Source organism: Apaloderma vittatum, unplaced genomic scaffold (assembly GCF_000703405.1).
Source record: "Apaloderma vittatum isolate BGI_N311 unplaced genomic scaffold, ASM70340v1 scaffold10250, whole genome shotgun sequence".
Taxonomy (NCBI): Eukaryota; Metazoa; Chordata; class Aves; order Trogoniformes; family Trogonidae; genus Apaloderma; species Apaloderma vittatum.
This window is the reverse complement of record NW_009695044.1, coordinates 740-15,361: the sequence shown is the minus strand read 5'-3', so window position 1 is coordinate 15,361 and position 14,622 is coordinate 740. Positions and strand designations below refer to the sequence as shown.

Sequence of the window (14,622 nt, the reverse complement as noted above, 5' to 3'; positions counted from 1 at the left end):
CACGAGGCACAAACAGAGTCAATATACCATCTACTGTCAGGTTAAAAATCACTACAGTGTGTTCAGGTTACTGTATTTCTTTTATGGTGACTGTTGCTGCATCGATTTGCAAACAAGGAAACATACTAGTTCTGTTTTGCATCTAGCTAGTGATAAAAACTATTTTTTGGAATTATTAGAATATATCCTACTGTGGAATAGTTTTAGTATATCCTATTGTTGGAAAAAAAAGAGATAAAAAGAGATAAAAAGAGAAGGACATTTATTTTGCCAAAATACGTACCTGGCTTTGATCCATAACATTCCAGAACAAATGTTTCCAACTGTGATTTTCTTACCAAAGCATTACAGCATCTTACATGAGTCAGTAAACTTACTACACTCTTAGCAGAAGCTGCCAAAATCTTACAAATTCAGAGCATGTGCTCAGATAGAAATTATTTAATATTTGCCAACATCATCCAGTTAGAAAAATGAATTCACAGCATGTATTTTGGGAAACAGACTTGAGATATTTTGTAAATAAGCAGGTGATATTTCACTTGCTGCATTTTTAAGAGTACAGATGCTGGGATGTTGAATTACAAAACGACAAACTTTTATTCTATATCTTTTGTAATCATATCTGCCAGGTATTTAAAAGCTTCTGTCATAAAATCTATTATCTTCAAACGGAAACTAGCCAGGTTTTAGTTTTAAATTGAATGGTTCAAGTTTGTCAATTTTTCTTTAATCTTATAATGCAATCAGATTTATTATTAAACACCAAAATATTTTTACATAGCACCTTTCATCCTGACAGATCTCCAAAAGCCTTGGAAAATCTCTCTGGTTCTGTGCAATTCCATCTCCACTCATAATGCTGCAGCTCTCAGGACAGGAAGAAGAACCTATTTAAGTAATGACAGCAGAAATACCACAAGAGTTCTTCACAGAGGATGTAGCTCCTAACACAACCTCAGGTTAGAGCTGCAAAAAGGAACATGAGGGACATACTACAGTCATGTACAACTACGGTGAACAAAGCCCCTTTTAATTTACTCATTGCCTGAGCAGTCCCATTTTTACCTCTAATACTATCCACACCACTTCTAGCAGCCCCATATCTCCAAATAAGCAAATTGACTCAAGGCTCACTCTATCATTTACTGACATTAACTGAAACAAAATGTCACAGACGAGCAATGTTCAACTGTCCAGTAGCGGCAGGTCAAACAGAAAAACAAAGTTGTACTAGAAACCCTGCACAGGTTTTGAAGCGCAGCTGATACAGACTGTGGCCTCCAGGCTGCACTTCACCATAGGCTGAAAACCCATTTACACAGAACACACTGCTACAACCTGAATCCCGTAAAACCATTATTTCTTTTACCCAATTCAACATCTTACCTGAGGTCCATATGCCTTGTAATTGAAGCAACAGCTTTACCCTCAAAGGGTTTATGAAACTCCAAACCCATTTAGACTCATGCATTGCAATTCAACTTTCCTTTTTACTGCAGAAAACCAACAAGATTAAACCTGCATCTCTTTATTTCCCTCCAGAAAGCATTCCAGACACTATTTAGACATGAATTTTCCAACAAAGATAATGAAGCTCAGCAGAAGACATGCCCTCTGTCTCCTTATGGTTCCTACTATGGATGAAGAAATTGCAAGTTTATCCTCTGCCAGGAACTCAGTGCTTTGTTACATGAATGCTGTCACCTTCCAGAATTCGAGCTCTGTATCTGTGATGCTGCACACCAATGGCCTTACTTGAATCAATGGCATGAGCACGAGTACCAAAACCAAAACACTCCTCTGTGTATGTTTGGACATACACAGAACGGCACTACACTAGCTCTGAAAGCAAAAGCAGGCATTCAGATCTAGGAAAATACAGACTCCACAACTTTATATACAAGACCAACAGCAAAAGCAGGCATTCAGATCTAGGAAAATATGGACTCCACAACTTTATATATAAGACCAAAGTATGAATCTCCGTGATTGAAACTTGGCCTATGTTAGCTAACCCAAAGAGAAAAGAAACCCCAAACCCTACAGAGAGTTATAACTATTTTTATGGCATACACTCACAATGCTCAGTTCTTCTGCAAATATTTTGGAGCATTAAAACAGTCACTTGGTGTTCCTGACCACTCTGCTGAAAGTTATTGCCCAGCTTTGCAGAAAATGAAGCACAAGAAGTGAAATAGATTACTCAAGAACAAAGTGGACCAAGCAAGTTCATGCTCCACAGATCCACGCTCACGCTGCCAAGCCATCCTGTGACACATGCTAACCGCTACACGCTCGTCTTGGAGGAACTGGTGGGCAAACCAGAGGGCTCTTGCTCCAAATCAGAACTCAGGGGAACTCTGGTTCCCCTTTTTGCATCTATGCAACCAGCAGAGAAGATCCCAGAGTCACCTTGTACAAAAGGCAGCAGAAAGAGCTCTTCTCTTTGCAGTGTGTGTTCAACACACACAGCAGCCCTAGAGATGGCAAATCCAAGCACAGATGAGTTGCCCATATTTTGAGAGCAAGCCAGACACCTGCCATCATGGCTTCCTGCAAAGCTCAGATCTTGCAGTGGTTGGACTCAATGACTCTGCTGAAACCACCACTGAGCAGCTGGCAGAGATAAAAGTAGTTAATTTATTTTCAAGATATGCTGAGGATCTGAATTAGTAGAGGGTGGAATACAAAGAAAGACTAAGTCTTTTTTTACTTACCTGGAGGTGTAAAATTCAAAATCCCAAGCAACAGAGACCTTACTTCATTTAACAGTCACTAAAGGAGACTAGAAACTGGTTTTGCATTTTTAAAAATCAGTTAGCCTAAACCTGCAGCAGCTTAAAACAATCTGAGGGCAAGTTCTTATTAGAATAGGCTCCTTTCCCCTATGAATACCTATGGTCATTTTATATTATTAAGCTTTTTACTTTCATAGTTTTGCAGGCAGACTTTGACAAGAAGCACTACTACCTCCATGTCTCAGGCTCATCATTGCAACACTGAGAGCTTCTCAGGTTGAGAGTTTTCAAAATGTTACTCTGCGGTGAGACTTTCTCCGAAAAAGCTGTAATATCAACCAGAAGGAAGGAAAGAAAAAGCCTCTACATTTTTTAATTTTTTTTTTTAGCTTTTCGAAAAGAGCTTGCCACTTTCCCCCCCTGAAGTACCTTCCTGGCATCACAGTAGCGCAGCCCAAAGGAGTGGAACTGTGGGAAGAAGTCAGGCTGCACCGCTGCGATCTGTGTGTAGAGCTCCACGGGCCGTGACATTGCAGGGGTTCCTGAGAGCAAGATCACTCTCCTGGCAGCCTGGGAAAGCAAAATACAGCATCATTATCATATCCCTTACCTGCTAAGAGCTCATCCCCAGTGCTGAAAGAAAATCCCAGAGCCATCATCCAAGCACCTAAAGGAAGGGTACTTCACCTTCCCCAGATTCTTTCTGCCTTCACTGCTTGAAGACACTCAAGGACAGCGCTTAAAACTTCTAGGAAGCAGGGCAAACCATATTGTTTCTTATTCATCATTCACATGCTGTAAGGGAAGGGAGCGTCAATTTTTATGACAGTACTTTCTGAATTGGCATTTATTCGCTAGACATGTTAATATCTTATGCCCAGTTCAACACTTCACTTGGAATCAGATGTCACAGGGAAATGACACACCCTCTCAGCTCCAAAATAAATTCTCTTGTAATAAGCCTGCCACAGCAAGCCATAAACAGGCTATCTTCCTCACAAAAGCAGAGAGATCCAGAGAAGTAGGATTTATTTTTCGTACTTCTTGTTCATTTTCTCTTTTTAAATTCTACTAGCAAGGACAGAAAGATGAAGCTGTCTGAAGCAAGACCAAAGATGACCATGTGACAGCTACAGCACATCTAGGCACAGCTGGCTGGATGCCAGAACACCAGTTGATAAATAGAAATCATGTAAGAAGACTGTAAAACGTGTTGTAGGGGAGACAGGAGAGGGTGGGAAACCTGTATCTAAAGTAGGTGCTCCCAAGAAGTGCGAAAAAAAACCCCAAACACTATAGACATAAAAGCCTCCCAGATGCATTTCTACCTTCATATTATCTAATTCTATTATTAGATGAGAGCTGTGAATTCCTACTGCTGTAAATTCACATATAGTAGTTTAACTACACATGCCTTGTAATTTCCTGCATGGTTTAATGCAGGTTCCTTAAAATAACAAAGAGATTGTTGAGTGACATCTGTACCAACAGTTCATTCACATTTAAATGAAAAAGAAAATTAAATTCTTTTATTGTTTCACTCAAATCTACCAGTCACCCAAATCTATTCAGCCAACTCATGCACTCACCAACCAAATCTGGTGGAAGAAGAGTTCACAGGTCAGCTACCAGAAATTAATTTCAGGACGCTTTACGAGATCTTTATATATAGGTTGTAATCAAGGTGAGGCACCTGCCTTCTCCCTCCATCCGTACTTAAACAGGTCAGAGGGAAATACTATCACCACCAGGACCAGACAATTCCCATAAACATTTTAAAACGTAGGATGTTCACTGAGTTACACAAGAGGAGAGGCCAAGCCTTTGGACACGTCAGAAGCTGAGAGTTAGTTTGCACAAGACGGAGGTGCCTATACTAGTCAAAAGAGGCAAGAGTCACAGAGACCAAAATATCAGATCTCACAAGGAAACAAAGTGATAAAGCACAAATTAGATCAGCTGTTAAAATTAAGGTAACAGGGGAAGACAACTGAGCAGAATCTAGATGAGATCTGGTGCCTTGCAGAAGCCTTTGAGGAATAAACTGACACCACGCTGAGGAATCTGCTGAAACACAAGACAAGCCAGTCCCACATGTGCAAAAAAACTTCCAAGATAAAAACATTTTCCTCCTGCACTAACAGAAGACCACTGCTAGGAAAAAGACAACACGGAGGTCATGCAGTTACAGACAGCTCATTTCCAATAACTGGATCAAGCTAAAGCAAAAGAAAAATTCATACCAAATACACCAGGGCCGTTAAATGCAACATAAACCCAACCGTGCTGAAAGGTTTATGCCATTCTCAAAGCTCCTCCTCTTTGGTGGGTGTTACCCAGGAGCTACATAGAGACAAGGTTGGAAAACTAAGTCCCCAACAGTCAAAACAGTCAGGCTCCTTCTCTCAATGCCTAAATAGGTATCAAAAGAGAGAATGACAAAGTAACAGGTTATATGAATTCTCAACTTGTCCAGCTGCTGTTTTGCTGTGTGCACCTTATTTCTGAACAGGTAGGGTTCTGCAAGCACATAGCAAGGGCTCTGATACATCATCTACAATAAAAAATTTTAAACAAATTCAGAAGTAAAAAAACAACAACAAAGAAAAACTATAAAAAGCCAGGACACACTAGCTCTACAAGAGCTGTGAAGAAATTAATTCCAGAAAATTGTGTGGAACATAGGTGGTCTACCTCATTACTCCAAGGATGCCTTTCAGTTTTAAAATCCATGACAGAAAGAGCCCAGGATAAGAGTAAAAAAATAAAACCCTAGGAAGACAAGTTTCCACATGTTGAAGGCTTACTTAAATCTGGATGAAGGAAATAACTTTGACTCACATTTATGTTTCTAGTGGCAATTCATTATGAATAGATGCCCCTAAAGATTTGCTCCTGCAGAGAAGGCTCTGCTGATCACTGCTTAATTCTTTTTTTTTTGGTGTCAAGAGTGAGAGCGCACCCTCTTTATTCCAAGGTCTCTGAGAATAATATGCAACAACAGCACAGAAAGGAAGACTCCATGGACCAGCTAGGACTTTCCCCAAACCAGACCTGTAATCAATTGGTGTGATGTATCTCCACATAGGAGAACTAACATTAGCTGCTCATTAGCATTTAGGCATAAAAGTCTAATCTTCCCCAGAAGTACTCCTCTCTCATGTGTCCTTACACATACTTTGTGAGACTGCTTAAGGGAACTCTGACCTTGACTGGTGTGTAGCACTCATTAAGTAACCTAAGAGAGTTGTGGCTTTACAGCATTACACTTACACACACAACACACCAGCAGAATTAACTCCACAGCTGTGACAACACTTGCAAGAGTCACTTTTGAAAGTCAAAGAATAATTAATGAAATAGTAACCCTCCATTACACTTCCTTTAGAGGTCAAAATCCAGCACTCAACTGATTCAAAAGGGAGCAGGTGAGAAAGGAGGGTTATGCCACAAAGAAGTAATTGAACATGCAAAGAGCCTCATTAACATACAATGACTGTCTCTGTGTTAAACGAATTTCACAGCTTGAGCTCTGCCATATGCTAACAGACTGACAGACTTTTTTAAGGAAGCGTGGCTCATTCTGGCTGTAAAATTACTTGTATCTACAGTTTTTGCTTACTCTGTAATTTTGAACTGCTTAGCATAGGAACACCTTATCCTGTAAAATGAAAAATCTGAGAGGGGCCGTAATTATATAATCACTAGATGAAATATAAGATTTGATAAAGGGAAAAGGTTGCAAGTGTTTTGAGAAGTCTGCTTCTGAACTTGGGTAGGATAGGCAGGGTTCTGCGTTTTGTAAGATGATCCTACATTGGTTATTAAAAAAAAATATGCTATTTTTAAGTGATATCTAGACAGAGAATGTGTGTCAAAAGGCAACTATCAGCTATGACTAAAACAAATTACACTGCTCCCCATTTTGAGAAGGAAGAGAAATTGGAAGGTAAAAGCAGATAGGAAGATGCAGCCTTGAGGGCCCACAGCTTCTACAACTTTAAGATGAAATTCCTTCTCTCAGCAGGTGACAACAAGTAAAGGCTTATTTATCCAATCCATGTGGATCTATAATGCCTAAAGACAGCTGGTATTTACTTCCCACTGGAAGGGGAGATTTTATGTGTTCCCTCCTCACCTTCTACCTTCAACGTTGACCTATTTCCTCTTCATTATTTTTAAGCATCTCTTTATTAAATCATGCACAAAGAGTATTAGATTCCCGCCACACAATATATTTGGACTTCAAAATAGAAACAAAGACCTTTAACCCTGCAAACACCAGGATGTGCATCATGCTATTAACCTGAACAGCAGCTCAACAGGAACAATCACATTAGTAATATTACCCAAATGTTGTAGATCTAAGCCCATAGGGAGCACAGAAATAAGACCATTTTCTGCCACTGGAATCTCTGATTAGATGCTACTTCTTATTTCTCAGTTTCTAACCCAGTTTTTCACTAAAAACTTGCTGTTGTGCTTCCAAAAAAAAAAAAAAAAGTCATTCATGTTCTATGGGGACCTTCATCAGTTTCCACTGACTCGCAGTACTCCACGCAATTACAGAAGAATAAAGACTATGCAGCACTTTGGCTGGTCGAAGGATGTAGACTCCTTTTCACTCTGGTCCCCAAGAGATCCCACCACAGATCAGTGAAAAATTTGTTTTGTTGTTTCTTCTTCATCTATACCCCAGGGGCTTTCCTCTTTATGGATATTGGTAGCATGTACACTCCCTCTCCTATGCTCATGTCTCTGGGCCAGTCTAATCTTGGAAGGAAAAAATAAAATGCTTACAAAACATGTATCACCATGACAGTTTCTGCCTCTGAGGGAGGCAGATGCAGGGCAGCGGCAAAAGTAACAACCAGAATTGTCAGGGACATTCAGTACCAACCATGAGACTAAAGAAAACAGCAAAGTGACAGGTAGATCCTATTGTCAGAGCTCTGGATTAGGGGCAGGAACAAGCCAGGCCTGACCAGGCCTTTAGGTGACTCAAAGCCCAGCAACACGGGCTAATTCTTACTTCGACGCGCACGGAAACAAGACAAAAGGACCATTTTGAACAGAGGAACTTGGAGCCCTCTCGAGGGGAGAGAGCTAGGGACAGATCTCATGCAGCTGCTGGCACGGTCTAGCCTGTGTGAACGCTGGCTGAGACTGAAAGCAGGGGTTGTGCCACATGCCAAAACGTCAAAGGACTCTTTTCTGCTGTGGTTTTCAATCCATCCTCCTCCGTAATTTTGCAAGGATGTACGCAGAGTGTGTACAAACTCTGCCACCTGGTTCCACGTAGGCAGATGAAGGATTCTCCCCCATGTCTAACTGTGCACACCCACAAGTTTGCACATCCACTGGGAACGCAAAGGGAGTAAGAAATCTGGCCTAAACATTCTGCTGCTGCTTTTTCAGCTCACCCTGTCTTACTATTTGTGTAACTGTAAGCTCCTCTTGAAGTTTCGTCCAGTAACATTAAACCACGCACAACAGTTCTATAGGCTTACTCTGAAGTAAAATGTCTGCCTGGTCACAATTCCCACTGTCCCAAGTAAAACTTTCTTAAACCTCTGTCAGGGCAGCAGCTAAGTATGTCACACCAAATACTGCACACAGAGTTTGGTTTTTGTTTTAATATTAAAAAAAAAAATGCCTATAAGTTCCAACTGACAAACTCAGGCCACATGTTTAATACATGGTCCTGCTTGACAATTCCATGCCACACTTGTTCTGCAATATATAAAAGAGAGCAGGAGAAGATGAATTATTATCAAATGGCTAAAAATATCTCTTCATTTTGAAAACCAATGTCAGATATTAAAACTAAAATGAGGCTTTAAATGCTGTGACCATGGGTTAAATACTTCAGAGGTGGAGATACAGCTTGGCTGTCTAACAAGGCAGATTTGAAATTACTGTCCAAGGTAAGTTATCTTTATTATGAACGTATCGATTTAACCTGATTATTGTGCAGTTCTACCCAAACACTCACAGCAACTTCTGTATTTTACTTATCATTCAAATGAAAAAGTCACAGGACCGGATTCTATCACAATAAAAAGGATCCATCAAGTATGGATGACAGTGACAGAAACATTTCAATTTAGATCTGTACAGTGTCCTTACGGACTCAAATCTCTGTAGCACGTAAGGACCAACGATCACATTTCATAGTGCCTTTTTTTTTTTTCTTTTGTGTCCCCAAAAGTCTGTTCAAGGCTAAACTTTCATGCTTTAGGATATTGGGAACCTGGTAAGAAATATAAGCAACTATGGCAATTTCAAGAGCGTTTAAAATAGTATAATGCTAACAGCATTGGAAGTAGCATGGCTTAGAAGGTAGAAAAGGCACCAGTAGGCTCCAGGGGCTCTGGTTACAGCCCTCGTGTGGCTGTGACCTGAAGGTATGGACTGAGGTGCTAGAAGCACTTACCTAATCAAGGACTTGCCTATGGATACACCTTTTTTTGGTCTCTTCTAAGAGGCCCAGTACCACTTTAATCCTTTTAGCATAAAGAAGGCAAGAGGAAGATATCATCCTCAGCAGCATGTTTAGCAATGCCTCTTATTCAACAATCTCAAAGTATCATGTAGAATACTGAAAATATTCCCATTTTTATTGCATTGACTATTTACTACAAAGATGACACGGTCTAGTTGTTAAATCCAGTATCCAAGTGATGAAAACTCCTCATATTTTTGGCAGCTTTTTCAAATATGAAAGCACTGCTGTGATGTGCTGTGCCAGTAGTGAACACAGCATCACACTCTGGTAGAAGACGAATCTGCCAGAGGGGCTATAGCTGTAGCACAAAATGCCTGTGTTAGGAAGCAAGGAGGGCAGAAGAGTGGCGATTGTGGCAAATATTTGCTTCAGAAGTTATAGTTAGTAACCAGGAGAGTACAATTTACCTGAACATCTAACACAAAACATCTGGTACTGTATGCAGTTTGCAGGTGAGATAATGCATGACATGAGCACGAAACTCTTAATGCTCTCAGAAGACTGAAATTCAGTTTCCGAAGCACCAGTTCTCAATTCTCCGAGACCAGCGCTGTGACGCATAAAACTGTAAAATCTCAGTAAGTGCCTAGAGGCAATTAACCTCCACTTAACAGCTACCATCTTTCACTCTTTATATTCTGTAGCCTGCAAGTAATTTTTATAACTAATCCTTACAAAGCTACAAATAGGAAAGGATGAGACCACTGTGTGCATCTTGCAATGAGGTAAATTTGTTATTTTTCACCATTTTCAGACACGTGCCCTAATCATTGTGCTCCAAACTGCTCATAAAATTGGACCTCCTACTTAGTTTCCAAACCTAAGCAGACTGAAATGATTTGAAAGCCAAGAGGAGATGAGTTCAGGCCTTTAAAGAGAACAGCCATCACAGATCAAACCTTCTCTTTACACACACTTACTGATAATTGCTGAAGAGGAACTGCATTTACTTTGTCCTAATGTGGAGACTCTGCAGAGTCTAGAAACTACAGAAACTACTCCTAACTTTAATCTGCTAGAGGCTACCCGTGAGAGTTTGATTCCTTGATCCCAGGACAACAGGCAGACACTAAAATTTCCATTTCTCCTCTTATTGAATAACTGAATATTGCCCCCCTTCTGTGGGCCACCTGTCTCACTAACCTCACACTCTGCACTTTCTACCAGTTCTGTATGTTTAACCAGCAGGAGTGCTCCTCACCCCCAGTCACACAAAACCACTGGAAACTTGCACCAACAGAGTAGAGCCTAAATCCAAAGCCAAGGAAGGGACCTAGATAATGTAATTTTGATATACAGCATTTGTGTGTCAAGAAGTAACTGATAACGATTATTTCCATTAAACAAGCTATGCTGACACTACTATATTCTTTCCACCCTCTCTGAAGGGTAGAACACATTCACTAAGTTTTGACACTCCCTTTTTCCCACCACCATAAAACTCGTCAGTGACAGCACCACAATCAGATCAAGGGAGCTCGTGCAGTTCTTTTGTTAGATCTTACCATCTAATGTTTGTATGGAAAGAAGTGGCTAAGCCAGAGACAAATTATGCTCTTGGATCTACAACACCACCTAGATTTCCACTTGCACAACAGAACTCAGCTGCTGGCACCTAAACCTGGTGAACTGAGCAACTCTGGGAGTGTGACCTTAGCTGCTGGAGGTTTGGCACCAAGCACACGCACCTTGAGTAGAGGCATGGCAGCTCGGCATCGGGCGGTTTTTATGTTCTTCAGGTAATGAGATTCATCCTGAAACATAATAAGCATGAAAGTGAAGACAGTTCTGATCCACGGCCCAACTGCAGGCTACAGAACAAATCTGCAGGATTCTCACCTATGTAATATTACAAAGCCTATCACCCCAGAGGATAGTCATATCAAATTCTAAATGAAAAGACAGCACGGAGAGTAGAGGGCTTCCTACATTCAAACATGCAGCTGCAAGCAAATGGAACACAAATCAAACCTTAAAATCATGAATCTCAAACAATCACAAACAAATGAGCAGAGAGGGCTGGAGAGGGAAGGAAAAAGAGGAACATTATTTCTACCACTACATGTGCTTTAAATGGAGCAAATATAGGAGGCCTATACAGTGCCACTTCCCTAAATAAGGGGTTAATGAAAATGAAAAGAGAAAAAAGTCTAATTAGCACCCAACTGCTCTCCTGATAGGGCTCACCAGGTGGATAATAGCCTCCTGCTTGAGACATCACCCCCAAACAGGCTTGATTTCTACTGCTGAAGCAAGGCAGAACTTTGACACAAGAAGTAATGGGCACCCTCCAAGAGTACATCCTCATCTTTCCACGTCTGGATGAGCAAGCAACCATGCGTGCAAAGACAATACAGCTGCTTAGCCTCTCAGGCACAGCTTTTGCTCTCCTGATTAACAAATAAGCTGCATTAATGTTCCCAGATATCAAAATAAGATTGGAAGAAAAAGCAAGGAAGCTCAGCACTCAGTAGGACTACCCTCATTTACAAAACCATACACAGGGGCCAAATTTGAACATATAACCGTACAAAAAGAACATCTGTCGGCTTAAGGCTGGTAAGAGGTTCCAGGGCAGTAGCCCTTGAGCCCAAGTCCCTTTACTCCAAGCACTAGCATACAAAAGTAACAATCTGCATTTCCACCCCTACAGAATGTATCCTCAGAGAGTGGGCAGAGAAAAAAAAAAGTAAAAACAAATAATAAATCAATTCCCCCAGGAGCAGTTTGGTCTCCAAAGAACTCCATTTATTCCCACATTCCTATCTGATGCTGAGAAACAAAAGGATTATTATGTTCCAATTGTCATGATCTTAGAGACAGGTGCATACGTGTGCTGAAAACTAGACTGAGAATATCAAACGCTTGTATTAAGCTATGCCTACACTTCTGGTCACTAGTGATCCAAGCTGGACTTGAAATGCTAGACATTTTGAAATTTTAGTAACCAAAATCTAGGAAATAAAACCTCCTTTTACTACAGCTCTGTAAAAGGTTAATAAATGGATTTCGAAGTCATTTACACAAGAAATGATACAAGTGATCAAAGAAGGCTTAATGCAGATTGTCAGTGGAACACAAGCTAAGTGAGATTTTTATTTAACGCTTTACCAACATACTTGATGTTGAGAGGTTATCTGGTTTACTGGATAAACAGTAACCCCACCCTGAAGTCAAATCCCCTTAAAAAGATACAATTCCAAGATGACTGTATTGACACACCACATTAAACACCTTTCTCTTCAGCAGCGGACATGTCCAATCACTATGAAATCAGAGAGGCAACGCAACCAGTAGTAGAGAAAACAAAGCCTCAGGAATCATAAAGGAATTCAAGTCTACAACTTATCTCAAAAAATTTCAGAGAAATCTCCTGCTTCTGCTCATGAAGGAAGCTGTGATCACAGCCACAACTAACTACAAGGTAGTCTCAGTCCTACATAATATCACTTCACACTTGTCTACACCACCAAGGTTACTCCATGTGCAGCATACAATTTCAAAATTTTAGCGTACCACTTACAACAATAACTACTTGGAAAGTGCTCTTAAGTTGCTTGTCCATCTTGCTGAGGAGGTCAAAACTGATGATGTTGATCAAGCTTGCTGTTAGGTTGTCCTTGCCAGTCACTATGACATTGGTGCTACCTGGACTCAAGGATGGAAGCCACCTGTGAAATGCCTGGAGGAAGAGGAAAGCAGTTAATTGCACTCTGGTGTTTATGTCCTCTACTGAGATTCCAAAGCACCTCACAGAGCATCTTTGTGAATGCTTACAACATGGAGCCACCCCAACCACAACTGGACATCAGCTGAGAGCACAGTAAGCGTAAGACGCCTTCCCGAGGCAACAACCTGAGCGATGCAAAGATCAAGAACAGAACTCGGCCTATATGGTCAAATTTACCTTCCACAGTTAGGAAGGCTCAAATATGCTCTGTTCGTGCTTCCTACTGAAATAAATAAAAAAAATTCTAATCTGTAGGTAGAAATGTTGCAACCTCCTGACAAAATTACCTGCTATGCTCTGAGCCAGAGGATGCAGTGACCGCTACTGACAGGAAATTTAGTTTTCCCAGTCAACAGGAAACCTTAGGGTGTGAAATACAGAGTTACAAGCAGTAAATACCTCTCACTATAGCAATGTTTACTCCACAGTGAGGATGAAGTACAACTCATCCAGATAAACAAAAACTCTTCCATTACCTCTCCTTCTTCAAAAGTAAAAAAAACCACCCCAAGTCAAAACAAAAAAAAACACCACCAAAAAAGACCAAACACAAAAAGCCTCACACAAAATAAAAAGATCAAGCTGACAACACACCAGCTGCTCTATGACAGCAGCTGACATACATGTGGTGATAGTCATTCAAATCAACCTCTTGAAATGCTCCACACACCAGAGCAAGATATCCTCCCCCAAACCCATCTGTTAGCTACTGAGCACCCACCATCTCCCTTGTAATCGTGTCCCCAGTGACACCAACCTCTCTGCAACATTTGAGTTCTGCTGATGCGGCTCAGCAGAGAACTGGCAATCAGGAGCTTGTCCCTACAGACACGTATCCAAGTGGTGATGAGAAATGGCACCTCTGTCTCTAGGCCCCTCACTTGTGGAAATCCCCCAAATGTCATTCCTCTCCTCCGTTCAGCAATCATATGCAGCAACCAGAGGAGTTAAGGGAGCTTCTTATATTTATCTCACGTGTGAGAATCTAACGATTAGCTATCCTTCACCACTTAAGGTAAGCCCCACAACCAAAATGGGTCCCCATGTGGGTAAGGGTAGATCCCAGCAAAAATATATGGGGCTGATGCTAAGCCAAAGCTCAGACGAAGGTGGCAACAACGGGAAAGTATCTGGAAGCTGCTGGCTGTTCTGCCCTCTCCTTTTTCACATGGCACGTGACTGATTCACACTACAGAACTGAACCTCTATTTATCACTTGATACCGACATTTGCCCACAATAAGTGTTTTGAAACTCTCCTGACTGTTAATTATTTAAGTTTCAATGCTGAACTCCAAGCACATATGGCTGCAGTGCTTCTCACCCAAGAGTACCTCACATCTGCCAGCTAGGTTCCCGTGGCACCCTGAATATAAAAGCACTCAGCGGGCTGAGCCCAGAAAGTCAAAATAAAACACCAAAAGCTCCGAGATAAAACAGTTTCTGGCAATTCAGCTCAGGAGACATCACAAAAGCTTCTACCATTATAGTAAAACACATCTCTCTAAGAATGAACTGAGTAGATTACAGACCATAATAAACTCCACCTCCTTCCACTTTCTGTGACACATTTTTCTTAGACCTGCAACTTCCACATACCCACAAAGCAACACGGGTCATTCCAAAGCAAGTGTCCTAACAAAA

At 41.0% G+C, this 14,622-nt stretch overlaps 1 protein-coding gene across 1 annotated transcript in view; it reads right to left on the bottom strand.

Moving 5' to 3' along the window:
• The window catches only part of LOC104274160 (SWI/SNF-related matrix-associated actin-dependent regulator of chromatin subfamily A-like protein 1), a gene marked incomplete at both ends in the record, with an annotated part of 23,161 nt that extends 10,230 nt beyond the window's left edge, over positions 1-12,931 (bottom strand). The window contains 3 exons of the mRNA XM_009869706.1: positions 3,171-3,311; positions 10,938-11,003; positions 12,773-12,931. Of these exons, the coding sequence (XP_009868008.1) occupies positions 3,171-3,311; positions 10,938-11,003; positions 12,773-12,931 (366 nt within the window). The remainder of the gene's footprint in view (positions 1-3,170; positions 3,312-10,937; positions 11,004-12,772) is intronic.
• Positions 12,932-14,622: the final 1,691 nt, after the last annotated feature.